Consider the following 27,302-nt stretch of genomic DNA (forward strand, 5'->3'; position numbering starts at 1 on the left):
CCCAGAGAGCATCCTCCGCTTGGAGCAAAGGTTTTGCTGCGTAGGATGGGGAAAAGCTCCCAGCCGCTGCAACAGCTGAACCCAGGCAGCTTTCCCACAGAAAACAGAGGGATCGTCCCCATTTTTCACTGGGGAAACTGAGGCACGGGAGAGCCCCAAGGTTGAGTAATAGTTTTGTCCTCAAACCAATAGCTCAGCTCCTCCAAGCACTTGGTCCTTCTCTTCCAAGACTGGACACATGGTCCCACCTCCAGTGACTTCCCACCGAGGTGAGACACACGACGACAATAACCTAAAGCTCCTCCTGTGAGGAGAAGCCCCGCAACCTCGTCCCGTAACCGTGAAGTGAAATCGAGAGCCAAACTAACAGGGCATCAGCAAAACCACAGCGGACACCACGTCGTCGTTAACCACACGAAAAAAATCATTCATCACATTAAAACCCCAACTCAAATAGCAAAAAAAAAAAATCCCTCATCCGAGGAGCTGGTGGGATCCGCTCCAAAAAACCCGCGAGGAGGGGGGAAACCGCTGCCCTCCTCTGCCGAGCGACTTCACCTGCCTCCCTCCGTCGCTGATAAATGAGGCCGGCGTCGCCTTTGCCAGTAATCACCCGGGTTAACGGGGGAGCTACGGGGAGTCGAAAAGCAAAGTCGCCTCTCGCTTTGGGTACTCGCATCCCCGCAGCGATAAATCACCCTCAAACAGGCCTGAACTCCGCACAGGAGGTTGGTTCTCTTCCAGCCCGTGCTGCCGACAAGGTGGCGAGCGGAAACCTCCGAGCCGCCCCTGGTTCCTGCGAAAAATAATCCTCCTTCCCCACGGAGCGGCCAGAAACACGTGCTCCCACAGCGTTTGTTTCAAAGGCTCCGAAGAGAGCTGGCACCTGCCTGCTTCGTTTGTGGGTTCGTTAATGTAATGACTCGGCTTGGGTTTAGATGATGCATCGGTGGCGGCAAACCGCTACGGAGAAAGGTGAGATGGGCAGATGCGTCCCCCTTCCCAGGGATTCCGTCCCCAAAACACCATGGGCAAACCAGCTCTTCTGCAAGAGACTTCAGCGCGACCGCTGCTTTTTATTTCAGATTTATTTCCACAACGCTCTTCCCCAGTTCCTAACTGGCTAAGGGGGAAAGGTTGAGTCTTCTGGGCCATGCTGCGGCCGTCATTCTCCATTTACCCAACCAAAACGGAGCCCAGAAGTCAAAAGCTTGAGGTCCTCCTTGAGGCAACAAGACACGCTGGCGTTTCTGGAGGGGAAACTGAGGCCACATCCCCACCAGCAAATTAAACATGCCAAGGAATATTCCTGGGTACCGGGACCAGCTGGCACAAACCCAACCGCATCCCGCCGTCGCACCCTTCGGTGGGCACGGCTGCGGCCGAACTGACGACCTTGGACGTTTCCTTGGAAGTCGCTGGCCCCATGCCCGCTCCAAACTCACACTGATTATAAAAATTCCGGATGTAGCAACAGCCAGCCCATTTGCAAAGCTTTCTTCTTCCTTGGGCTGCTTTATTTCTGAATTCTAGCTCTATGTTATAGGAAGGAAAAAAAAAACCCCAAGCCAGCCTTCTTTCCGTCTATCAATTCTCATTCCCGTCCCTCCGCCGACACGCCACGAGTCAGGGAGTACAGCTGTCCCCAGTCTCTCCGCTTTATTTTCTATACCGGTGATGAAGTGACTCTGAAGAGAGATACACGTAAAAAACATCTGGTGCTTTGCGTCTCGTTCAGAGCGGCTCCGCTCGCTGCCAGGATAACTTACGAGCTCCCCGCTGGCGACGAACGTGCCTTAGGCAAACGGAAGGAAAGGGAGACAGGAAAACCGCGTAGCCAAAGGCAAACGCTGATGGAAAAGGTCCTGTCCTAGCTGACGAAACCCAGTCCCCCGTGGGTTAAACCCTTCACAGGTCAGTAATTACCTACACAGGGACGGGGATGCTCGAAGGCAGCGGGGAGAAGGAGGTGCTCTAAGGATAACTCTCAGGGCACGGGCTAAATAACCAAAGTTTCAGTAATTAAAAGCAGCGTTTCCAGTTCCAGCACGGCCCAAGCGAGCTCCGGTCCCCGCTGTGCCCCAGGCACAACCACCAAAGCTTTGACCAAGCCGCGTTCGACTAACGGCGTGTCAGAAATACAGCCAAGGGGGGCTGCAGGCTCAGCGAGCGCCACGACGGAGGACTGAGCCTTAGGGGCTTCTCCGGGGAAAATCGGTCCTCATTCCCAACCCACTTTCTGGCATCTCCATCCCAACAGCGGAGCCGGTCGCGAACCGCTCCCCAGGCAGCGCCGCCGCTTTGGTCGGCGTTTCGATACTCCGGTGGGATTACCCTTCCTGCTGCTGCCTGTAGCAGAGAAACGATCCTCCAACTCCATCCAACAAAGCTGAAATGCAAACACACGCTTGAAGCACACCCCAGCTCAGCCAAGCACCCGCAGCCACGCTTAACCTTCAGCACCGACTTCACCTCGGCTTCAACGCCGGAGGTCTCCAAAGCGACGTCCGACCGGAGATCCCAGCCACTGAATGGAGGTTAATCTGCTACATCGTCAACTGCTAATCACTAAAAGAAAACCTAATTATTTTTCCACCTCGTTCTGTGTAATAAAACCGCAGAGCTCCAAATACATCACAAAGGTTGAAAACGACGACGACCTCCAAAGTCGTTCTGCCAGCCGGTTTCACCGCCTGGCTTTTTAGAAAGGTTAATTTACACCTCCGAGCTCTTCGTGTTGTAACATCCTCCTCTTCTGACCCCCGCGCGAGGTGATTTAGCGCGAAGGGTGATGTTATGGAGTTAGCTAAGGATTAGGTGCAACTAAACGCTGCCCCCGTGCTTTTTCTCTCCGATCCCTGGAGTTAAGCACTCCTTAACCCAACGCGTCACCCAGTGCAGCCCCAGGTGCTCCAGTTTCCAACCCGCCGCTTCATGCGTTCATCTACCGATCCGCCACGTCGGTTGAAGAGGCGCATTTTGCTCTCACAATCCCATCATGAGCCTGAACAGTTTGGCAAGCAAGCGACAAACGAACTCTTTTGGAAGCACTCAACGAGGTAGACCTCCCTACAACGACCAGTGTAGCTCTACTCGCTCGCAGAACCGCACCGCGCTTGCTGGGAAGCCATACAGACCTTGTCTTTGGACACCTTGTGGGAAAACGAACAGGTCCCATCCGTCTTCTTGCACGTGCCACGGAGAAACCTGTAGATACACCAGAAGAGGAGGGTTGAGCACAAGGTGGGTCGCAAAACACGCAACTATTTCATGCCCTAAATGGGTATGGGTCTTTCCCCTCAGAACAGCAGCTGGTGCCTCCTGATAGGTTTCACTTTCACCATATTTGGCTGCTTTTTAGTAGGCAGAGCAAGGCCTGCACGATGACGTTCAGAGATGATCCTCCCCGAAGAAGGAAGGTCCTTCCTAGAGCCCTGATCACACCACATGCCAGACGAAGCACCAGGAGGACCTCCAGGTGTGAGCGGCCAACAACCATGGAGAGCAGAGACAAGCACACAACAGAAACCAAGATCCCAAAGCACGTGAGGATGTTTGGACTCAGAAGTTTTCCTAGGAGCTACGAGTGCGACAGCAGATTAATAAAATACGTTTGTTATCGTGGGAAGAGCGCTGGCCTGAACTCCCCAAAAGTAGACTCCAGACATGTTCTGAGCTGCATAACCTTGCAGGAAGGTTCTGGAGCACAGATTATGCCCCTAAATCTGAGTAAATTTAGGGCTGAGCATGAAGAGATCCATCAAAACCAAAATAAAATCCAGATTGATGTGAAAAAATACAAATGGGACCATACAGATGTGAAAACCAGCTGGTTGATGGCAACGAGGTCTGAAGATGATCGCAGCATGGCTGCATGCACTTCCTCAAAACATCCAGATCTGGAAAATAAAGGACACCCTAATAGCAGACTGAGAAAATTAAGAGATGATAACAGAAAGCTAAAAAATGGGATTGGAACTAGAAGACACCAGGACAAGGAAACACAAGAATGGACGTAAATCAGGGTTGTCCTCTAGCGATTCACGGAAATGGAGCAGGATGGAGACCCAAAAGACCTCAAGGACCAGCAATTCCTGAAGAGTGCAAAGAGCCCAGCCCAAAATCAAACTCAGACACCAATGCAAGAACCAAGCGTTCAAAATGAGGACTCAGCAGCCGGCGTCCCTTGTCCTCTACGTCACCAGAAGGAATCCTGAGCGGACACCTTGGTATCTGCGCCTCGGTGCTGGTGAGGATGTGTTGTGGGAGGATGAGTGCGAGCGGATGAAATCAGTTAAAAAAGAAAATAAATCACCTTTGCCTCCTACACGGTCTGCCATCGAGCTCCGTGCAACCTCCAAATGATTTCTAGCACGGCAGCAATTAAACGGAGAAATTACTCAAGGAGTTCATCAGTGGAGTTGGCTCTTCCACACTTTTTAAACGACTAATAATACAGTTTAATCAACTGTGGGGCAGGTATAATGAGCTGGCAACGTGAATCAGTTCTCCTGTAATAAATTATCAAGTCTCGTAACCGCATGGCGTCACGGGCTGAAGGATCCAAACCTGCTGCCCGGATCCGAGCGGATCTGAGAAACGCTGCTACAAGAAATCACCTGGTGCGTGGTCAGGGGAGGATCTCAAGTCGCCCAGCTCAGATCTGCGCCGCTCTGGTATCTGCACCAGGTCTTAACCAGCGCACACAAAATCATTCAGGTCAGGTGGTCTCTTTGAGGACTGGCTAAATATTTGAATCACAGAATGGTTGGGTTGGAAGGGACCTTCAAAGGCCACCCAGTCCAACCCCCCTGCAAGGAGCAGGGACATCTCCAACCACATCAGGTTGCTCACAGCCCCGGCCAACCTGGCCTGGGATGTTTCCAGGGATGGGGCATCCACCGCCTCTCTGGGCAACCTGGGACAGTGACCCACCACCCTCAGCATAAAAATTTTTTTCCCAATACCTGATCTGAATCTGCCTCCCTCTGTTTTGGAACCATCACCCCTCGTCCTGTCCCAGCAGGCCCTGCTGAAGAGTCTCTCCCCACCTTTCCTGCAGCCCCCTTTGGGCACTGGGAGCCGCTCTCAGCTCTCCCCGGAGCCTCCTCTTCTCCAGGCTGAACAGCCCCAGCTCTCTCAGCCTGGCCTCACAGCAGAGCTGCTCCAGCCCTCTCAGCATCTGCGTGGCCTCCTCTGCACCCTCTCCAGCAGCTCCACGTCCTTCTGATGTTGGGGGCTCCAGAGCTGGACGCAGCGCTGCAGGTGGGGTCTCTAGTTCAGTGGGGTGCTGAACTCTGATGGCATTCTCAACCTGACAGCAGTAAGTCAATCACTACGGGCTACTTTTCTGATTTGATTTAAGAAACGTTGACTTTATCTTATTACTAATTCTTAAAACACTACTCCGATTTTAAATTTTTTTTAGAGTTTCTGTACTATGATATGGAAGGTTACTTACTCAACGTAAACGTCCTGGTGATGATTCCGCCTCCAAAATGTGAAATCTATAATTCTGTAATACCTATGACCGGGCAGATGAGCCAAATGGTGTGTATTTATCTTGGAGGCTGTTTGTGTGATGCTTTATTAGCACTAAGAGGTGTAAAGTGTTGTGTAAATTTAGAGAAAAATTACCAGAAGAGACTAAATAGAACATGATTTTCCAGTCTGGGACATCTGGGCAGAGAGAGGAGGACTATATCGTTATAAATGGTGCCCAGAAGGTGATCAAGGAATGATTACTCCATCCTTCTCATGAACTTCAAGCGAGGAGATGTCCAGTGAAACAGTTGAGCACGCAGTTAAGGAAGCACTTTTCACACAGTCCGTAACTCCGTTGCGCAACCCATTGCCATAAATACCAAGTGTTAAAGAAAGGACTAAATAATTCACCAAAAAAAAAAAGAAATGTTGACTATGACATGATGATGGCCTGGTGGCAACCTCTAGCAGTTAAAAACCAAGCTCTACCAGGCTGCAGGGCTTCACTGGCAGAAGTTGAGAGGTCCCAGCCAGGAGAAAGAGCCCTTTTCTATGCACCTCATCATGTCCTCCTCTTGAAGGGACCTGACCCAGAACAGCTGACCCCATGGTCTTACATCTTCATGATTGGGTTGTTTCCCTGGGTGACATCACATGAGCAAGCACCGAAGCCTACTAATGGCCCAGTCTACTATGATGGGCCAAAACATGTGGTTCCTGTGTCTACCCATACCTGGTGCAGACGGCCACCTTCTCCGGATCATGGATGTAGGGGCAGCTCTCCCCGCGATTACACTTGCCGAAGCGGTTGTAGTACATACAGTATTCCTTCTTCTTTTTCTTCTGCTTGGCTTGACGAATGATGGCCAAACTCCGCTGAACAGCACGGCTAAACGAGAAAGACAGACAGGATCAGGAAAGATCTCCAACTTCAACGCAACAATGATGTAGAGAAAACAAGTCAACAGCACCTGAAATCATAGAGGAGCCCAAGTTTCACTTTGAAGAGAGACTGAGATATCCAGGAAGCTTCTGCTGGGCCATAAGCTCTTAGTTTTTGGTTTTTTTTTTTTGGCCAACTTTACCCTGAATCTTTAGAAATCTGCAAGATGTGACCTCTTAGTGGGATGGTGTAGAGAAGGTGAAGAGACCTTCTCAGACAGAGATATGCTGGAAGGACAAGAGGCCCTTTGGGGCAGGAGGAAGGACAGAGCTCTCCAGAGATCCCTTCCCACCTCCATAATCGTGATTCTCTCCAAAGATTTTACGAGCATGGAGAGGGGACAGCTTCTGGCAGCTTTCTGGAACACGATGAGGCAGAAAACATCCCTTCTGTGCCGAGCTCAAATCCGCTCGCCTTAGATTCTCTAGGTAGCTGTATGCATTGCTTCCTCAGAGACTAAGGATAAATATTTCTATGCCAAATGATTTTAAGGTATGTAAAATACAAAAGTATTATATAATATTCATACATTTCCACAGTCTTGGTCCTCCTGGGGCGAGAACCACAGGTCTAAGGGTCACAGTAGTATTGTCCACGATAAATAGTCACTCAGAGAAACTAATTAGCACCAATTACCTCTGACGGCAGATTTGAAATTAATTTAGCGGTAGGATATGAGAAAATACAGCCAGAATCTGGCCTTACGTCTGTATACAGACATCTGGAACAGAAACACTTCGGGAATAAATTTTAGTCTGCTACAATTAAGAGGGACGTGCCTGCAAACGCTCAGACTTAAGGACACGGTGTAGCACGAAAAAGGCAAGGAGAAAGCAGGCACCACCAGCAATGCGCCATCGTTCTCCCATACACAGCGCTTTCCAGTTGCCAGGTTCCCAGTTTGGGGGTGGGACAGCCAGAAAGAAAATCTGCGGGTTCGCCGGGCCGAATTGGGATGGGCTTCTCTGAGTCAGGGGAAAAACCCAAAATGCCCCCTGAGAACAACACGGTTGATTTAAAAAGGGACTTTCCAAGCAGGATTTGGCATTCCCTGCTTGCAGAAAGGTGGTGTCACCCATTAATAACCTTTCAAACCCTTTCCAAGCAGAAAGGGCGGCTTTCTGCTGAGCTAACACCGCCTCGCAGCAGTGGAGAGGAGAAAAGCAGCGGCCAGAGCTTCACCGAGCAAACAGCCAGGGAAATATCCACGTCCCAAGCTGCCGAGACCCTCAGAGCGTAAATCACGAGTAGCGTCGGAGAAGGGAGAGCCGTCCCTCCCTGCGAGTACGGACCTGGCGATGTATCGGCTCGTAGCTGATCGGTTCAGGCAGCCGGATGGGGAGGAGCCAGGGCTGGGCGTACAGAGCAACCTCGCTGTTGGAAAGAGAGAAAAAAACATCGATAAATTCCTCAGAATCAAGAAGTTTTGCAGGAATTCCCAAGTCCTTCAGTATCTTAGGGTCACAAAAACAATCAAAGAGCTGGAGCACCTCTCCTGTGACGCCAGGCTGAGAGCTGGGGCTGCTCAGCCCGGAGAAGAGGAGGCTCCGGGGAGACCTTGCAGCCTTTCAGTACCTCAAGGGGGCTTTTAAGAAAGATGAGGAGAAACTTTTTAGCAGGGTCTCCTGTGAAAGGACAAGAGGTAACGGTTTTAAACTGAAAGAGGGTAGATTCAGACTAGATAGAACGAGGAAATTTTTTACGCTGAGGGTGGTGGAGGACTGTCCCAGGTTGCCCAGAGAGGTGGTGGATGCCCCATCCCTGGAAACATTCCAGGCCAGGTTGGACGAGGCTGTGAGCAACCTGATGTGGTTGGAGATGTCCCTGCTCCTGGCAGGGGGGTTGTGCTGGGTGGGCTTTGAAGGTCCCTTCCCACCCAAACCATTCGATGATTCGATGATCTTATTGCTTAACCCGAAGCAAGCAGCTCCCAGAGCCCAGATGGTTGAGGACGCTCTTTACGGACCTCCACATTGCCGGCACGGCAAAAGGGCTCCTTGCCAGCTCCGAACGCAGCAGGAATCTCTCCCATCAGCACCCAAACCTGCCAAAAAAACCCTCCGGGAAACTCGCATGCTTATGCTATCGGTCCAGCAAATTTCCACGCTTGGCTTGACTGCTCCCCGCAGCTGGCCGGGGAAGCCCAGCGCCCGCCTCCGAGACGTGAAGGCACGTAATTAAATTGTCCTTGACGGGCGTCGGAATGAATGAGTTGAAAACAAAAGGCTGTATCTCAGCTTCCCAGGTGGTACGAGAGCAGCTCAGTCACTCACCTGCCAGCCCAGGCATGTTGGGGAGTGAGCGAGTGGAATTTGATAGCGCGGCACCGCGCTCTCCCCCGCGCGCGAGCTGTCACTCGGGCTGCCGGCGTCGGCGAAGCCCCATCTGTTCCCTCCGCAACCACAAGCGGTTGGCGCAGGCGCGATGCCGGCACGGGCGGCGCGCGCCTGTCCGTCAGACGCATCGATGGAGCTCCGCGCAACTCGCCGGCAAGCGCGTTTGAGTTTGCCGCAAGCACGCTCCAGCTTGCCGCAAGTGCATCGAGTGTCAACTTGGAATTTAACCCACCAAGGGGTTTTTTTTTGGTTTTTTTGGCTTTCCCTTCATTGCAGAGCTGCCTTTTCAGTGGTAAAATAAATGCACATCAGCTTTGAGTCGCTCCGAAGATGCCGCAGAGCATCTCTCAGCGAGGATGCAGGTTGAGAGGCCAACGCTCTCCAGCAAGGTTGACCTCCCAACCGACGCAAGGAGAAAAGACCCAAATTGAAGTCCAACCATTAGCGTAGGGATGGAGCATCCCTCGAGCCTTTGCAATTATGTGTAATGCTCCTTGAAGCAAGCTCAGCAGGACGGGATACACCAGGAGCCGGCTCCCCAGGGCAGCAGACAATTTCTCTAAATATTTAATACGCGGGCATAAAAGCGGACTTCTCGGGTACAAACACGCTCTCGTGCTCATGTGCCATCCTTTTAGTTAAAGCAGCCTGACAATTTATAGAGCGCACCCTCCGCAAGCTGTGTGGTGCCGTCAACACGGTGGAGGGGAGGGAGCCATCCAGAGGGACCTTGACAGGCTGGAGAGGTGGGCCTGGGAGAACCTCATGAAGTTCAACCAGGCCAAGGGCAAGGTCCTGCATGTGGGTGGGGGCAATCCCAGGCACAAATCCAGGCTGGGCAGGGAATGGATGGAGAGCAGCCCTGAGGAGAAGGACTTGGGGGTGCTGGTGGATGAGAAGCTCAACATGAGCCGGCAATGTGCGCTTGCGGCCCAGAAACCAACGGCACCCTGGGCTGCATCAAGATGAGCGTGGTCAGCAGGTCGAGGGAGGGGATTCTGCCCCTCTGCTCCGCTCTGGTGAGACCCCACCTGCAGCGCTGCGTCCAGCTCTGGAGCCCCCAACATCAGAAGGACGTGGAGCTGCTGGAGAGGGTGCAGAGGAGGCCACGCAGATGCTGAGAGGGCTGGAGCAGCTCTGCTGTGAGGCCAGGCTGGGAGAGCTGGGGCTGTTGAGCCTGGAGAAGAGGAGGCTCCGGGGAGAGCTGAGAGCGGCTCCCAGTGCCCAAAGGGGGCTGCAGGAAAGGTGGGGAGAGACTCTTCAGCAGGGCCTGCTGGGACAGGACGAGGGGTCATGGTTCCAAAATAGAGGGAGGCAGATTCAGATTGGATATTAGGAAAAAATTTTTTCCTTTGAGGGTGGTGGAGCACTGGAACAGGTTGCCCAGAGAGGCGGTGGATGCCCCATCCCTGGAAACATTCCAGGCCAGGTTGTCCGGGGCTCTGAGCAACCTGATGTGGTTGGAGATGTCCCTGCTCCTGGCAGGGGGGTTGGGCTGGATGGGCTTTGAAGGTCCCTTCCCACCCAAACCATTCCATGATTCTGTGATTCTCAATTAAAAAATTAGGAGCTGAAATTCGCTGCAGCCTGAACTGAATTAAACCAAAAGCCAAAATGATGCCCCCAGGGCTTGACCCTGACCTCTGTGAGTCCTGTTTGGTCCAGAAATAACACATTTTTACGATACCAGTCGCAAATCTGTCCCGTTTTTCTCCCCAGTTGCTCACAACCGGGAAGAGCACCAGCGTCGGGACGCGGCGGTGCCGTCGGGTCAGGAGAGCGACTCGCGCGTCCCGTATTTACGCTTGCCTCTATACGGCAAAAGTCCCCGGCCGCAGAGATTCAACCAAGCGGCACGGCCAGCTCCTCCCGTGTGCGCGCTCAAAGGCGCCGGGAACAACACGGGGAGGGGAAAAAAAGGATGGAAAAAAAATAAAAGCTGCTGGGGAGAGCATCAAGAACTGCACATTAAGGAATTTTTAACTGATTGCACCCAGCGCGGCGGCGTCAGGCTTGATATTTTATACCCTGCATAAGGGACAGGTGGTTTTCTCTCCCTACTTTTTTTTTTTTTCTTCCTTTCTTAATGATTTAGGCGGTGTGAAGCGCATCATCTGTAAGGAAGCACGCAGCCCGTGCAAACGGGGTTGTTTCTCTCCATGCATCATCCCAAGCCGACGCTGGCTGCTCCGCCGGCGCTGGGTGTTATCAAGCGCGAGCGGCGAGAAGTGATTGTCGTACCGAAGCCGGGCGTGAGACTCGCCGCGTCTCTCCGGAGGGAGCGGGAGCTGTCGTGTTCATTAAATGCATGATTACAGCTATGATTAATAGCGGGGGCTACAGCCTCACTCCTTTTTTTTTTTCCCTTTGCTCCTCCGAAGGAATCCACAGCCGAGCGGTCCCACGGCGTTTTCCGCAGCCTTCGCCTCCTGCTCGAAATTCCAGCTTTTGATGGAAAAGGACACAATTTATCCCTGCCAAAGTCTCCACAACCACAAAATATGTTAAAAACGAAGGGATTGGGTGCTGCACCTCTCCTCCAACACCCACACATTAACCAGGATCTTTCACCACACCCCCAAAATATCTCAGGGCTTGAGGGGTCCATCACCCGCGACCTGGTCCTTCTCCAGGGAAAGGTCGTCAGGGATTTGCCTTGGCAGCCCAGAAACCCAGGAACACATGGAAAGAACGCTTGAAATTTTGCTTTGCGTTAAGAATCGGCTGCAAATATTGCACAGAGGGAGCGCGGTTAATTATTACCTGCTTAATTATTTAGGAAGGACTTTATGGCTCCTAGGGCACAGCTCAAGGACCGGGATCTCATCATGTGGAAAGGTCTGTTTCTGCATCTTACCTAGTAATTTATCTTTTAGATGGTGGAAAGGCTGTAGAAAACCAAAATAGCCGAAAAAAAAGGGAGAAGTGGAAGAAGTCAGCGTATGCCAGGACCAAGGGATGACCTTGACAGGCTGGAGAGGTGGGCCTCTGCCAACCTCATGAAGTTCAACCAGGCCAAGGGCAAGGTTCTGCCTGTGGGTGGGGGCAATCCCAGGCACAAATCCAGGCTGGGCGGAGAATGGATGGAGAGCAGCCCTGAGGGGAAGGACTTGGGGGTGCTGGTGGATGAGAAGCTCAACATGAGCCGGCAATGGGCGCTCACAGCCCAGAAACCAACGGCATCCTGGGCTGCACCCCCAGCAGCGTGGGCAGCAGGGGGAGGGAGGGGATTCTGCCCCTCTGCTCCGCTCTGGTGAGACCCCACCTGCAGCACTGCGTCCAGCTCTGGAGCCCCCAACATCAGAAGGACGTGGAGCTGGTGGAGAGGGTGCAGAGGAGGCCACGCAGATGCTGAGAGGGCTGGAGCAGCTCTGCTGTGAGGCCAGGCTGAGAGAGCTGGGGCTGTTGAGCCTGGAGAAGAGGAGGCTCCGGGGAGAGCTGAGAGCGGCTCCCAGTGCCCAAAGGGGGCTGCAGGAAAGGTGGGGAGAGACTCTTCAGCAGGGCCTGCTGGGACAGGACGAGGGGTGATGGTTTCAAAATAGAGGGAGGCAGATTCAGATCAGATATGAGGAAGAAATTTCTTGCACTGAGGGTGGTGGGTCACTGTCCCAGGTTGCCCAGAGAGGTGGTGGATGCCCCATCCCTGGAAACATTCCAGGCCAGGTTGGCCGGGGCTGTGAGCAACCTGATCTGGTTGGAGATGTCCCTGCTCCTTGCAGGGGGGTTGGACTGGGTGGGCTTTGAAGGTCCCTTCCAACCCAAACCATCTTGTGATTCTATGAAATCTTACACAGAGAGGGAAACACCCAGGGCTTTGCCCAAGTGCCTGCGGTCGGTAGACAATCAGCTCCACCATCCAATCCTCTGACTCCGGGATGACCATAGCAAGGTCATTCCAGCTTCCCGATATTTTCTGCTCATCAAGTGAAGGGATTTTGCCGTTAGCCACACTCGCTTCTCCTCAGCCCGTTTCAATGTGACCTTGGCACCCAGGAAAAGGCTCCATGTACCCACGCCGGCTCCTTTAACAGGTCCCACCACAACCCCACTTCGCCCGCTGCGGCGCGGGCAGCCTCCTTCGGAAACAGCCGAGCGATTCATTTTGTGAGGCTCTCCTTCACTTTCTTGCTGAACAAAAAGTTTTGAGGCTGGCACTGAGGGAAATTTATTTCTTTAATTATTATGCATTTAAGCGGGTTCCAGTGTTTCGGACGATCAGCACTAGCAGCTGCTGGGGGTAATTTATTTCACTCACCGGGCAGCAGAAGCCCTCACTCTCCAGAAGGCAACAGCAAAACAAGGGATGAGCTGCCACACCAGTGGAGCTTTTTGCACACTGGTTGCACCCCAGCTCCTAACAGGACCATGCACGTCCCTGGGTCAGGTGGTCACGAGTGTTTTATTAGCGAAGCGACCTCAATTAACGAAGCACGCTCCAAGTTTGATGTCGTTGTATGAGCAGATGCTTGCAAGAAGCCCTGAGCAGCTGCTGTGGAGGATCTCCTGAGCTCCACAAGCTCTGGTCTACACCAGTATGGGATCTAGTGGTGCTCCTCGAGGAGACCAGGTCCAAGACTTTCAGCGCCTGCCATCTCAGAGTCGAGGGACTGAGCTGAAAAGGGGCCAAGGGATTGAGTGATCCAAAAACCAAAGGATTGAGCTCAAAAGGGGTAAGAGATTGAGCAATCCCAAAATCAAAGGACTGAGCTCAAAGAGGCCAAGGGATTTACCTGAGGAGGAGTAAGGGTTTGAGAAATCCCAAAACCCAGGGATTGAGACTGAAGGGACCAAGGGATTGAGCAATCCCAAAGAGAAGGGACTGAGCTCAAACGAGCTCAAAGAACTGAGGTCAAAAGGCGTAAGGGATTGAGCAATCCCGAAGAGTCGAAGGACTGAGACTGAAGAAGTGAAGGGCAATCCCAAAGCCAACGGATTGAGATTGAAGGGTCTGAGGGACTGAGCAATCCCAAAGACAAGAGACTGAGCTCAAAATGGGTCAAGGGATTGACCTCAAGAGGAGTAGGGGATTGAGCAACCCCAAAACCATGGGATTGAGTGTGAAGGGGCCAAGGAATTTAGCTCAAAAGGGGTAAGAGATTGAGTAATCCCAAAGCCAGGGACTGAGATTGGAGAGGTCAAGGGATTGAGCAATCCCAAAGCCAATGCATTGAGACTGAAGGGTCTGAGGGACTCAGTAAACCCAAAGACAACAGACTGAGCTGAAAAGGGGTCAAGGGATTAAGCTCAAAAGGAGTAAGGGATTGAGTAATCCCAAAGATAAGGGATTGAGCTCGGAAGGGGCCAAGGGATCAACCTCAAAAGAGTTAAATGATTGAGTAACCCAAAAGTCAATGGACTGAGCTCAAAGGGGCCAAGGGATTGAACTCAAGAGGAGTAAGGGATTGAGCACTCCCAAAATCACAGGGTTGAGCGTGAGGAGGTGAGGGACTGAGCAATCCCAAAACCAAGGAATTCAGCTCAAAGGGGCTGAGCACAAGTGGGCCCTGGCACAAGTGACACGAAACCCAACTAAAACCTGAGGAAAGGAACACTCCAGTTTTTGCTGTTCTCACACTTTGACGCATTGGGTTGGCCTCTCCTGCACCAGCTTCTTCCTTACCCCTACACCACTTGGCCCCATCACATTCAAGGTGTTTTGCAGAAAGAAGGCAGGAACGTTGAGGCCATGATGGGCAAACAAGGTACAGCAGCTTGAGGTTCTCTTTCACACCAGATGAGCTGCTCTAACAACGATGACTCCATCCCTGGAAGCGTTCAAGGGCACGCTGGATGGGGCTTTAGGCCACTTGGTCTAGTGGAAGATGTCCCTGCCCATGGAACTGGTTGCCCAGAGAGGTGGTGGATGCCCCATCCCTGGAAACGTTCAAGGCCAGGTTGGCTGGGGCTCTGAGCAACCTGATCTGGTTGGAGATGTCCCTGCTCCTGGCAGGGGGCTTGAACTGGATGGGCTTGGAAGGTCTCTTCCAACCCAAACCCTTCTGTGATTCTACAGTTCTCAAACCTCCACCTTTGAGAGCTCAGCAAGCGTTGGAGAACAAGGGTATCTCCAAGGCAGCTGGGTCCTACGGTTGTGGAGAAACATTGCAAACCACCAATAAATAAAGTCTTGTTCCTTGAGGGGCTGGCTGCCACCCATGAGCATCCCCCGGCGGGTGAAGCCTAGCCACGCTAGAGTGTCCCCAAAGCCACCAGCTCTTCGTCCCACTGGAGCTCCTGCAAGCTTCCCAGGAGGTAAAACCTCAGCTGAGGATGAGGAAGTCGTGTAGATGAAGATCTGCCCATGGAAAGCAGCCTGGACGCTGGAGCTAGCCCCACCTCACAGCGTGCAATACCTCTCGCCACGGCGGCGGCGGCTCGTGCCGAGATTGGGGTCAGGGCTGTTTCCCGGACCATGTCAAACCCCAATTTGGTTTCTGCTGCTTTCAATCTCGTACAGGGCGGTGGGGTTTGTTTTTTTTTTTAATTTTCCCTTTCAAACTTCTTTGTGAAACGTCACATTGCCAGGACCTTTTGCTTCTTTCCCCAATTTCATGGAAATTCCTCAAGTGCCTGAATAACGCCTTAGCAGCTGTAGGAAGAAACAAAGGAGAGGTTCGTTTTGAGCGGAGAAACCCAATTATTACGCTCGGTTAATTAACTGCAACGTATCAAATGCCTTCCACATCGTCCTGCTGCCTATTTTTCTGCGAAGTGCAAAATATATCTTTGCAAAAATATTAATTACTGCCAACACCACCCCAGGGGTAAAGGGCTTTTCCACGTTTGACACGGCATCTTCAGCCTGCACGGGGACGAACGGAGAGCGTCCATGCCTCGCGTGAGCAGCTAGACTTTTTTGCTTCTGATCCTCTTCCATCCTTTCTCGAGCCAGCCGGGAAGGTAAAAAGTCTGGTTATTTCTGTATTTAATCTTCAGTCTTTGGGACACAAGCACAGAACGCACAGCAAGTGCTGTGGGAGGAGAGTCACACGTGTGATGAGAGCACAGTTCTCAGCAGCTGAATGGAGCAAAAGCACCGGTCACTCCAGGTTGCTTCTTCATGCTGAAAACACCTTCAGAAACTCTTCCTGGGTTCGCAATGGTTTCATAGAATGGTTTGGGTTGGAAGGGACCTTCAAAGCCCATCCAGTCCAACCCCCCTGCCAGGAGCAGGGACATCTCCAACCACATCAGGTTGCTCACAGCCCCGGCCAACCTGGCCTGGAATGTTTCCAGGGATGGGGCATCCACCGCCTCGCTGGGCAACCTGGGACAGTGCTCCACCACCCTCAAAGGAAAAATTTTTTTCCTAATATCTGATCTGAATCTGCCTCCCTCTGTTTTGGAACCATCACACCTCGTCCTGTCACAGCAGGCCCTGCTGAAGAGTCTCTCCCCACCTTTCCTGCAGCCCCCTTTGGGCACTGGGAGCCGCTCTCAGCTCTCCCCGGAGCCTCCTCTTCTCCAGGCTCAACAGCCCCAGCTCTCTCAGCCTGGCCTCACAGCAGAGCTGCTCCAGCCCTCTCAGCATCTGCGTGGCCTCCTCTGCACCCTCTCCAGCAGCTCCACGTCCTTCTGATGTTGGGGGCTCCAGAGCTGGACGCAGCACTGCAGGTGGGGTCTCACCAGAGCGGAGCAGAGGGGCAGAATCCCCTCCCTCGCCCACTGCCCACGCTGCTGGGGATGCCGCCCAGGATGCCGTTGGTTTCTGGGCCGCAAGGGCGCTTCGCCGGCTCATGTTTTCCCTGTCCCCAAGCCAGGTGTCCCCCACGTCGCACTGCTGATTACAAAGCAGGTTGCAGACGAGCCACGGCAAAACCCGTGCTGTTCCCCTTGCTTTGAGATGAATGAGTTGCTTTATCGCTCCTGGTCGGATCGACCCCGACACAGCAGAGGGCTGCGGGAGGTGCGTCCCCAGGACCAAATTTTAATTCATCCCCAGTATCAAAACGATTGCCCATCCCACTCGCCGGGCGGGGACGGTACGACAGCGCTGATGGATCAGGCGCAGCAACCGGCATCGCGTTTCTTATTGTAGTGGGGCCACGAAGAGACAACATCGCAACCCAATAAATCCAGGCAAAGAGCAGAATTATAATCCACCGTAAGTAACGCCGAGCTATTAAACAGTCAGGAGCGTTTCCCGTCTCTCTGCCACCCCAAACGCGCAGTGCAAGGCACTGGAAGGGAAAGGAAAAGCTGGTTTTTTAAATCTTTTAAATAAACTTTGTCAAGCGTTGAAAACAGAGCGTTCGGGAAACGTGCAAAAGCTCGTCCCCGACGACCGCGCACAAATCTTCCGCCCCAGCAGCCCTGGTTCGCGTGAAGCGAGAGACTCCGGTATCTGCTGAATCCATCCTCGCGAAGGAGGATGAATTGCGGTGAGAGGTGAAAGATGACACGGAAATACAGACACACACCAGTTCCCAGGGCTCTACGGTGACAAACCCACTGCGCCGCGTGGCAAGGGGAAGGAGATTACGGGAAAATAAGAAATATCATTAAAAAAAAAAAAAAGGGGGGTTGTATTTTATAGAAAATAACCCTGGAGGGGACTTTCTGTCCCAAAACAGGATGAATTAAAGATGTTTCTCCAAACAAGACCTCACTAAAGGACGTGGTACCAGTGGGGAAGGAAAGATGCGAGAGCATCGCATCTCCTCCGCGCCCCATCACCTTCGACACAGCCACGACGGGGCGCAGCTCCCTCCTCGGCGCCTGCCAGCAGGTCCGACCTGCTGACCCTAAGAAAGCCGCACATCTCCATGAAAACCTCATTATTTTAAACCCGAGATTAAAAAGGGGGAAAAGCATCTACAAAAACATCCAGTGCTTCCTTCCCCATATCCAAAAATCCCCCCCAGTAAAACCCCCAGAGCAATGTCGACGCCTGAATTTGCAAAAAATCCTCCCGTCAAACTTTGGGCTCAATCCCCGGCCCAGAACTTGCGGTCTAGGCCGGCGTTTGTCCGCTTGGTCCCAGCCCAGAGGTGGATATTCATGGACAGGCTGAATCCACCAGCCTTTGCTGAGTTGCCTACGCATCACTTTGCTATTTCCCAGCGGCTAGACAAATTTAGAGACTTTGTTGCACCCAGATAAATAAAAAAAAATTAAAAAAAAAATAAAGCCTGGACCAAGCCTTTTAAATACGTGGAAGATCTGGGCTTGGGAAAGGCTGCCTTGGAAACGCTGGTGCTCCAAACAGCAGCAGTGATTTAAGCGCCGTGGTGGGCACTTAGATCTTCCCACCATCTCCCAGTTAAAGCCATCAACGCATGGACGGGAATTAGGCAGCAGCTTGAGTCAAGGCCACCACCTTGCCGCAAGGCAGGACCTGCTCCACCTGTGTCCTCCCCACACAGACGTTCACGGAACCTGTTCCTTAAAGAATCCCAGTAATGGAACTTCAGAGTCAACCCAACCTACTCCAGCACTTCACCACCATCACCCCCCGAAAGCTCTCCCTGGACCCTTCTTGCCACAGTTTAAGCCCCTTGGTTTTTGGCTGCTCCCCCCAGCCTTGGAGGAGACATCCTTCCTTTGCTTGGCAGCTCTTCATCAACCTGGGGACCTGCAGCTCCTCCAGCTTCCCCTCTTCACCTCACACAGACCCAGGTCCTCCACTTCTCCAGTCCTTCCAGCTGTTACTTCTCCTCTAGAACCTTCCCAGTGGTCCAACTCTGTTCCAAAACCTGGCCCCAAAACCAGACCAGCTCCATCTAACATCTTCGCTGGCCACGACTTGGGAGTTTCACCCCTTGTCTTGCACTCCCGCAAGATGTTCGCTGCTTTCGGTGACAGCTTCAACGTCCAGGGATGGTGCTTATGGCAGAACCACCCTCGAGCTGGTTTTACGCAGCTGATTACCTCGATTTCCACTTTGGAAAATCCCACCAGCGTTAGCAAAGCTCTTGAAAAAAATCCGACATCACTGACACCGGGATTTGCTTGGTCTGCAAACCCCTGAGCTCGCTTTACGGTTTCTTCTTCCACGCCTCCGAAGGCTGATCCTTGCCCATCCTCCTCCAGACGCAGCACCAAAGGCAAGGATTTAACAGCTCGCCGGCGGGATGGCGGACTTCAAAACAAGCCAGACGGACGCACGTTCACCAGCGTGCACGTACCTCTGGGCAGAGCCAGCAGCGAGGAGGACGCCGCAAGATGGTCAGCCACCGAAAAATCCGTCCTGGGCAGAGCTGAGCTGCAGAAACACCGATAAACCGTCCCCAAACCGCTTCCGAGCATCGCTTTCATGCTCTCAGAAGGGAGACGACCTGGAAGCGGTGCTCCATCGGCTCCACGCCCCCTTGGCCCCCATGACGTCCTCATCTCTCTCATCGTCTGTAGGTGTCTTCATCTCCCAGCCCCGGGTGCAGCTCATCCGTGGTTTAAGCTTCATCCCTGCCCTCCTCCCTGCCAGCGACGTCGTGCAGCAACAATTTATCCTCACCGTCCGCCCTTCTTCTGCCTGCCCCCCATTTTCCTCTCTCCATTTTCTCTCCAACACCACTTAGCAGCTGCGTGTCAGCGTTGGGGGAGTTATTTACTCTTTATTGAGATTTTGCTGTTTGCTCCTCATTTTCCTCACTTCAGACTTCCCGGAGCTGCTCAGCTCTCCCGCTGATGGGATTTTTGCACCTGCACAAAGCTCCTTCCCTCCCTAATCCCTGTTCTTTGTGGGTTTAAAACGAGCCAGGACGCCCCGTAACACAAAAATCGGGGTGCAGGCAGTTTCAGAGGCTACACCTCTGAAGGACACTGCCTCTCTTCATCCACTTTCCCACCGTATGTAAAATTATTTTGGCATTAAATTGCCTCATTTATAGCATCACCCATGAACATCCTTGTCTCTGCACCCTTCAGCAAAAGAAAACAACGGCACAAAGCCAGCAGCTTTGCCTTTCCCAGCTTAACTATCCCAAATAAAACAGTTACGGAGCAAAAATTCTTGCCTCCAAGTAGAAACTCAAAAAAAAAAATACTTTAAGCACAGTTAAAAATCTGGTCTTGCCTAAGAGCCACGCTTGAGGTATCGAGTACAAGAGGAGCTAAAACACAAATTTAATGGAAGCTAAATGTAAATCCTGTGTCGGAATGCCTGTTCCATAGCTATCCGCAGAATGATGCTCCCGGCTTTCTCAGGTCAATATTGAATATAATTTCACGAGCGTCTCAAAGACATTCAACCTTGCGGTGCCGTTTGAAGCCATGCACGGTTTTGCTCAGGTTAGAAAAAGAAACAAGTTTAACAGCGTGGCTCTACAAGCTTGGACTAAGCCCGAGTTAAGAAAAAACCCCTCAATTTCCTTAAATTTTTCATTTCTTCTACATTATTTTCCCTTCAGTGCTACTGTAAAGCAAGAAGAGCTGGGGGACGCGCTTTGGCAATGATGGGATGCCCGTCACCTTTGCGTCTGGGCTCGTGCAAGGCCAGAGGATGAGTGGCAACATGCGGGCTTGTGTCTTGGTTTTATTTAATGACGGGGGGCTGTGGGGGCAGCTTCTGCAAGAAGCTTCTAGAAGTTGTTTCCCCTTTGTCCGGTGGACTCGGCCGGGCCTAGGGCAGACTCGCTGCTGGCCAAGGCCGAGCCGATTGGTAGCAGAATGTTCCCTGATAACGCCTCTGCGATAACGTATTTAAGAAGGGGAAAACAGAAAAAAGAGAAGTGCAGATGTGAAGCAGCTGAGCGGGAGCAGAGAGGGGGAGGCGCAAGCCTTGTGGGCCTTGCAGGCCTCACCCTCTGGCCTCCCGCCGGGGCCGACTGGGCCCAACTCGGCCCGGCCCGGCTGCAAGAAGTGAGAGGAGATGAGATATGAAGAGACCCTGAGAGGCGTCTGCCAGCCTGTTGTGAAGAATTTCTTGTGAGAGGAACGGCTGCAGACGCCAAGGTCAGTTCAGAAGGAGGAGAAGGAGTAACGCTGAGTGGCCAAGATCTCCCTGCAGCCCGTGGTGCAGCCCATGGTGAGGCCGGCTGTGCCCCTGCAGCCCATGGAGGTCCACAGAGGAGCAGAGATCCCCCTGCAGCCCGTGGAGAACCCCACATCGGGGGAGGTGGACGCCTGAAGGAGGCTGTGGCCCGTGGAGGGCCCGCGGGGGCAGCCGTTCTGGAGGGACTGCACCCCGTGGAAGAGATGACCCACGCCGGAGCAGTTTCACAAAGGACTGTGGCGTAGGGGTGGGACCCCACGCTGGAGCAGGGGAGGAATGCGAGGAGTTCTTAATCCGACCATGAAGCAGCGGCGTAAAACAACGTATGATGAACTGACCGCGACCCCCATTCCCTCCTCCCCCCCTATGCCGCTCGGGGGGGAAGGTGTCAGAGATAATGTTAAGCTTGGGAAGAGGGAGGGGTGGGGGGAGGTTATCTTGTTCTCCGTCTCATTCTCCTGCTTTGGTTTTAATCTTAGTCCCAAGCGGGGCTAAACTACGACAGCCAGGCAAAAGTTGACTTTAACATCGAAGCTGGGACACCAACCGATTCCATACGCAGACCAGGACAAATTCTTGCTGCTCACCTGCTCTGCCGGGGCTCTTGGTGCTCAGGTCTCTGCCCCGGCCAGGGGTGCTGGAAGTCTTGGAGAGTTTATTCGCCGACACTCGGTACATCACCCCGCCGATGCAACGATAGCCTTTGCTCCTCCATCTCTGCTGCACGTGCTGGGATTTGCCGCCCTGAGGCGACGGGCGCGTTTGGTTTAAGAGCGAGGATCTGCAAGGAAATTATAAAGTCAAGGTAAGCCCAAACCAGCGAAGGTATCACAAGGAACTGCTGCTTTGTGAGCAAACTCTCGGTTTGAGGATGGAAACGGCGCAGGGAAGAACCACGGATGCTCTTGCTGTAGACAGAGGAGAAGCTCTGATTCGCTGTGATTTACACGTAAAAAATCAACCTTCACGGGCTCTCCCCTGCTATCACTTCCCTCATGCAACACAAAGCCATTTCTTTCCCTTAGCTGACCCACGGCAAGGCCACCAGAGATGAGACCATGCACCATGGGTCCCCACCCAACTGCTAGGATACACCAAAGGCGTTTGTCTCCAGACTCCTCAGATATTTGCCATCAACCTCAATGCCTCGCAATGTGGATGCAATGCCACAAGGGAATCAGCAAGGTGGGACCTCCCATGAGCTTAGTCAAGCTTTATGGAGCTCTACAAGCTTTGATATTTCTAGCATCATTATTATTAGACCGGATATAAGGAAGACATTTTTTTCCACTGAGGGTGGTGGAGCACTGTCCCAGGTTGCCCAGAGAGGCGGTGGATGCCCCATCCCTGGAAACATTCCAGGCCAGGTTGGATGCAGCTCTGAGCAACGTGATGTGGTTGGAGATGTCCCTGCTCCTTGCAGGGCGTTGGACTGGATGGGCTTTGAAGGTCCCTTCCCACCCAAACCATTCCATGATTCTATGACTCTATGACCTGCAATCCCGTTAGCGCTGCCCGTGAGGTTGTTCTGAAGGATCAGTAAGGTCTGAAGTGACACTTTGGGGACAAATATGTCCCGGAGGGGCTCAGCTGCCACCAAAAACACCTCCGGTTCACAAGTCAGCATCTGCTGCACCATCCCACCTCCCTCCCAAGCCACGCGGAGCCACCCAGCTCATTTCCGTACACACGCCGTTATACAAACAGAGCCGTTGCAGCCAAATCAAATCTCCTCCGATATCAGTCGCCTTCCCCATTTAGCGCTAATCCAAACAGTAATTTGTTTATGCAAATTAGAGCTCTAATTTTGTATTAGCCCAAACTACGCTCGTAATGCTATTAGCGGAACGTATATAAACCGCGCATTACGGGAGAATATCTGTAAATTAAGATCCCGCTATCCTATCAGCAGAATGCAAACCCCGGAGAGCATTACCTTCAAATGAACATGTGCTGCAAAGAAAAAGGGAATGGCACAATGGAAGAGTTCCATTTCTTAGCGCTTAGCGTGACAGCCTATTCATTTCGTCGGGCCGTTGCCACTGGCTACCGAGCTCGGAGAATTGCTGAGGGGATGGGGATTGCATAAAGAAGCTGGTGCCCCGCTTCCAGTTTCCCCAGGGCTTGGTCCTCATGAAACTGCGCTGGAGAGGAGCATCAAGTCGTAATTTTAACAAAATCAGGTTCAACCGCACAACGTCCAAGTGGAGACCGGTGACGAGTGGTGTCCCTCAGGGGTCCGTGTTGGGCCCGGTCCTGTTCAACATCTTTGTCGGCGACATGGACAGTGGGATAGAGTGCACCCTCAGCAAGTTCGCCAATGACACCAAGTTGTGTGGTGCCGTCGACATGCTGGAAGGGAGGGATGCCACCCAGAGGGACCTGGACAGGCTGGAGAGGTGGGCCCGTGCCAACCTCATGAAGTTCAACCAGGCCAAGGGCAAGGTCCTGCACCTGAGTCGTGGCAATCCCAGGCACAAATCCAGGCTGGGCGGGGAATGGATGTAGAGCAGCCCTGAGGAGAAGGACTTGGGAGTGCTGGTGGGTGAGAAGCTCAACATGAGCCGGCAAAGCGCCCTCACAGCCCAGAAAGCCAACGGCATCCTGGGCTGCATCAAGAGGAGTGTGGGCAGCAGGGCGAGGGAGGGGATTCTGCCCCTCTGCTCCGCTCTGGTGAGACCCCACCTGGAGTACTGCGTCCAGCTGTGGGGTCCCCAGCACAAGACAGACATGGATCAGTTGGAGCAGGGCCAGAGGAGGCCACAAAAATGGTCAGAGGGCTGGAGCATCTCTGGTATGAAGAAAGGCTGAGAGAGCTGGGTTTTTTCAATGTGGAGAAGAGAAGGCACCAGGAAGACCTTATAGAGGCCTTCCAGTTTTTAAAGGGGGCTGATGAGAAAGATGGGAACAGAATTTTTAGCAGGGCCTGTTGTGATAGGACAAGAGGCAACGGTTTCAAACTAAAAGAGGGGAGATTAAGACTAGATACAATACATTTTTTCCACTGAGGGTGGTGGAACAGTGGCCCAGGTTGCCCAGAGAGGCGGTGGATGCCCCATCCCTGGAAACATTCCAGGCCAGGTTGGCCGGGGCTGTGAGCAACCTGATGTGGTTGGAGATGTCCTGCTCCTGGCAGGGGGGTTGGACTGGGTGGCCTTTGAAGGTCCCTTCCAACCCAAACCATTCCATGATTCCAATAAAGGCATCGCAATCCAGCAAAGCACCACCGCAGCACCACAACAAGACCTATCCCAGCCATTTTAAATGTATTTATATAAAAATATATCAATATTATTGAATATATAATTCCAAATATTCTAGATATATAATCTGTAGATAATATATATATAGAGATATATATTATTGAACAGATATTGTACACCTATATTGAAATATATAATCTATAATTATATATAATAATATATAGAAACTTATCTGTAAATATCTATATATTATCACCTATCAATTATCTTTAGATATTATTGAACACATTTACTGAATCATATTCAATAATATCTAGAGAGAATTGATAGACAGGAGGCCCGGAGAGTATTTATAGATTTCTATATGTGTGTGTGAGTGGGGGAAACCCCCCGCCCTCGCCCACCCTGAGGAGGGGAGGGCACCCAAAGCCCCGACTCCGCTGGGAGCGGAACCTTGTTGCTGCCCCAAAGCCAAAGCTTCGGATCCGTCTATATACACACACGCACAGACATACACACATGTGAATATATATCCAAAAAAACAGAGAGGTAGAGAGAGATATCTAGGGATATATACATTTAATAATATATCATAATATATACAATGCATAGATATATATAGACACATAACTGACATAAGTTATACATAAAACTATCTAGAAAATACCTAAATATAACTTTTTATATACATTTTTAGAGATTATATATAGTTATACCTATATAGACCAATATATATAAATATATAATATCTATATCACGATATATTCAATATATACTGAAATATATATTATCCATAGACGGTGGCCCTACAGACACACGGGACAGATACCTCTGCCTGCATCCATACGCGTGCCATACAGATCTCTGTATCTATGCCCATCTCTACCTGGATCTATATATCTATACATTTTATCTGCAATTCATATATATTTCAATACATAGAGACTATACATTTCTATATATTCAAAAATATATATTATATTCTCACATAAATCTGTATCTCCTCACATCTATACATATATAAATCATAGAGTCATGGAATGGTTTGGGTGGGAAGGGACCTTCAAAGCCCACCCAGTCCAACCCCCCTGCCAGGAGCAGGGACATCTCCAACCACATCAGGTTGCTCACAGCCCCAGCCAACCTGGCCTGGAATGTTTCCAGGGATGGGGCATCCACCGCCTCTCTGGGCAACCTGGGACAGTGCTCCACCACTCTCACCATAAAAAAAAATTATTCCTAATATCCAATCTGAATCTGCCTCCCTCTGTTTTGGAACCATCACCCCTCGTCCTGTCACAGCAGGCCCTGCTGAAGAGTCTCTCCCCACCTTTCCTGCAGCCCCCTTTGGGCACTGGGAGCCGCTCTCAGCTCTCCCCGGAGCCTCCTCTTCTCCAGGCTCAACAGCCCCAGCTCTCTCAGCCTGGCCTCACAGCAGAGCTGCTCCAGCCCTCTCAGCATCTGCCTGGCCTCCTCTGCACCCTCTCCAACTGGTCCATGTCCTCCTGATGTTGGGGGCTCCAGAGCTGGACACAGCGCTGCAGGTGGGGTCTCACCAGAGCGGAGAAATACAAAATAATATCAGGGCCTCCTATCTTGAGATATCTCAACCCTAAAAACCACGGCTCACCAAAGCTATACCAACAGCACGCTCCCAACAAGAAGCTTTTCCATGGATTTCAGTTCTCGCTCACGCAAATTTTCACGTCGGCACACCCCAAATCCTCCCCGTCCCTCCAGACACGGGCAGATGTCGCTGAGCATCCATCGCTAGCTTCCCAGCTTAGAGGTTTTCTGCCTCGAATGAAGACGTAGAGAACCACTCCTATCCTCAGCACTCTTCCTCAGAAAAAGATCAACGGGGATGCAAAATAAAAAATACAGAGGGGAAAAAAACCTTTTTATGGCCGTAATATCAACAAAACCCAACAAAACCCAAGTTGGGCGCAGTCCTGAGGGCTCACATTGGCTGAGCCTAAACGGCGCTGGTTTCATCAGCAGTTTAAGAGCTCGGCTGGGTGAATATCCCGAATCCTCAGGACATTTATTTTCCCGTGTTGCCGCACTCACTCAACCCCCTGAAGCGGTCGCACACTCTGACGCTCCTTGTTCCGAAGTCACCATTTATCAAGAGTTATTGCTCGGTGGCATCTGACCCCGGGCATGTGAGCTGCCGAGCAAACAGCAACAGCCGCGGATTATAAACCATTTTCTACTTTTCTAAAGCAATATTAATAAAAAAAAAAGAAAAAGTCAGTATAAGAGGAACGGAGCAGCGATGTGTGCGGTGGCACCGTCTCCTCTCCAGCAGTCCTTAGGGATGGTCGAGCCTCAAATGCATAGGATCATGGGCATCCTATCTCCTGTTTGGGATGTTCCTGTTGGGATTTGTCAAGGATTTTGGCAGAGGGCATCAAAAAACATCTCAACCCACAAAGGGAGTGGGGCTGAACCTCCTTCAATTCGTAGTGGTTGCATTTTTGAGGTAGAAAAATGACCATTTAGGTGGCCTCCAAGCAAAGCGTCTGCAGAACATCTGCTCAGGCTGCCAAAGCCTCAAGTGTCACCAGACTGATGCCTCAACCAGGAGGTTGACCATTTCCGTTTCCATCTTCTGGGAGACGGAAGTGTCCGAGCATGATGTCTCCAGCACCTTCAGCCTCCACGGAGGCTCCGCACCAGCCCAGCTCTTCATCTGGAAACCCTCCCATCTAAAAAGTCGCCTCGGAGGTCGCCTCCTCCACCCGTTGCTCTGCAGAAACTGGAGGTCCAATTTTGCAGACGGAGATTCAACCTAGGGCCGGTGGGACCCCTCGGCCATAGGTGTTCATGCCATCACGGGGGGCCCCAATACGAACGCAATGGGAGAGGAGATGCCGCTCACCGGCAAACACCGGCGATGCTTCGCGGGAGATTTCAGCAGCTGAACACACACGCCGGGTTCAGTTTTGGCCACCTCCGTTATTTTATGGGGCATTACTTATTAGAATATTCATGATATTTATTATTTATTATTTTAATTGGAATATTTATTATAGTTATATATAATATAGGACCCACAAGAGATTCAAAATTGAAGGTAAACTTGTTTTACACCAAAAAATCACCTTCTCTTTTCCTCTTAAGCCGAGCTGTTGCTTCCAAGCGGTTGCGTAGCCCCAACACAACCACCGGCGTGTGTCCTCCTCCCCGTTAGCGACATCCGACCCGGCAGCCGCAGGGAAAAGCCACCGGTGTGAGGCGGGTGAGGGGAAGGACGGCCGTAACGGAGAGCCCGGAGCCGCGCCAAATGCCCCGTCGCTTTTCATCGGCGGCGGTGTCACAGCTCTCCGTTGAATTGTTACCCTAATGGAAAGGATGGCCTTTGGAAATGAACTGTATTGAGAAAAGAGGATAAAATTAAT

General features: G+C 51.9%; 1 protein-coding gene across 1 annotated transcript in view; it reads right to left on the reverse strand.

Annotated features, from left to right (window-relative positions):
• ZC3H3 (zinc finger CCCH-type containing 3) overlaps positions 1-27,302 on the reverse strand; it is a 165,263-nt gene that overhangs the window by 33,931 nt on the left and 104,030 nt on the right. The window contains exons 5-8 of the mRNA XM_086741364.1: positions 21,283-21,476; positions 7,720-7,801; positions 6,218-6,373; positions 3,138-3,207 (exon numbers count right to left, since the gene is read on the reverse strand). Of these exons, the coding sequence (XP_086597490.1) occupies positions 3,138-3,207; positions 6,218-6,373; positions 7,720-7,801; positions 21,283-21,476 (502 nt within the window). The remainder of the gene's footprint in view (positions 1-3,137; positions 3,208-6,217; positions 6,374-7,719; positions 7,802-21,282; positions 21,477-27,302) is intronic.

Source organism: Chlamydotis macqueenii, chromosome 2 (genome assembly GCF_036417535.1).
Source record: "Chlamydotis macqueenii isolate bChlMac1 chromosome 2, bChlMac1.mat, whole genome shotgun sequence".
Taxonomy (NCBI): Eukaryota; Metazoa; Chordata; class Aves; order Otidiformes; family Otididae; genus Chlamydotis; species Chlamydotis macqueenii.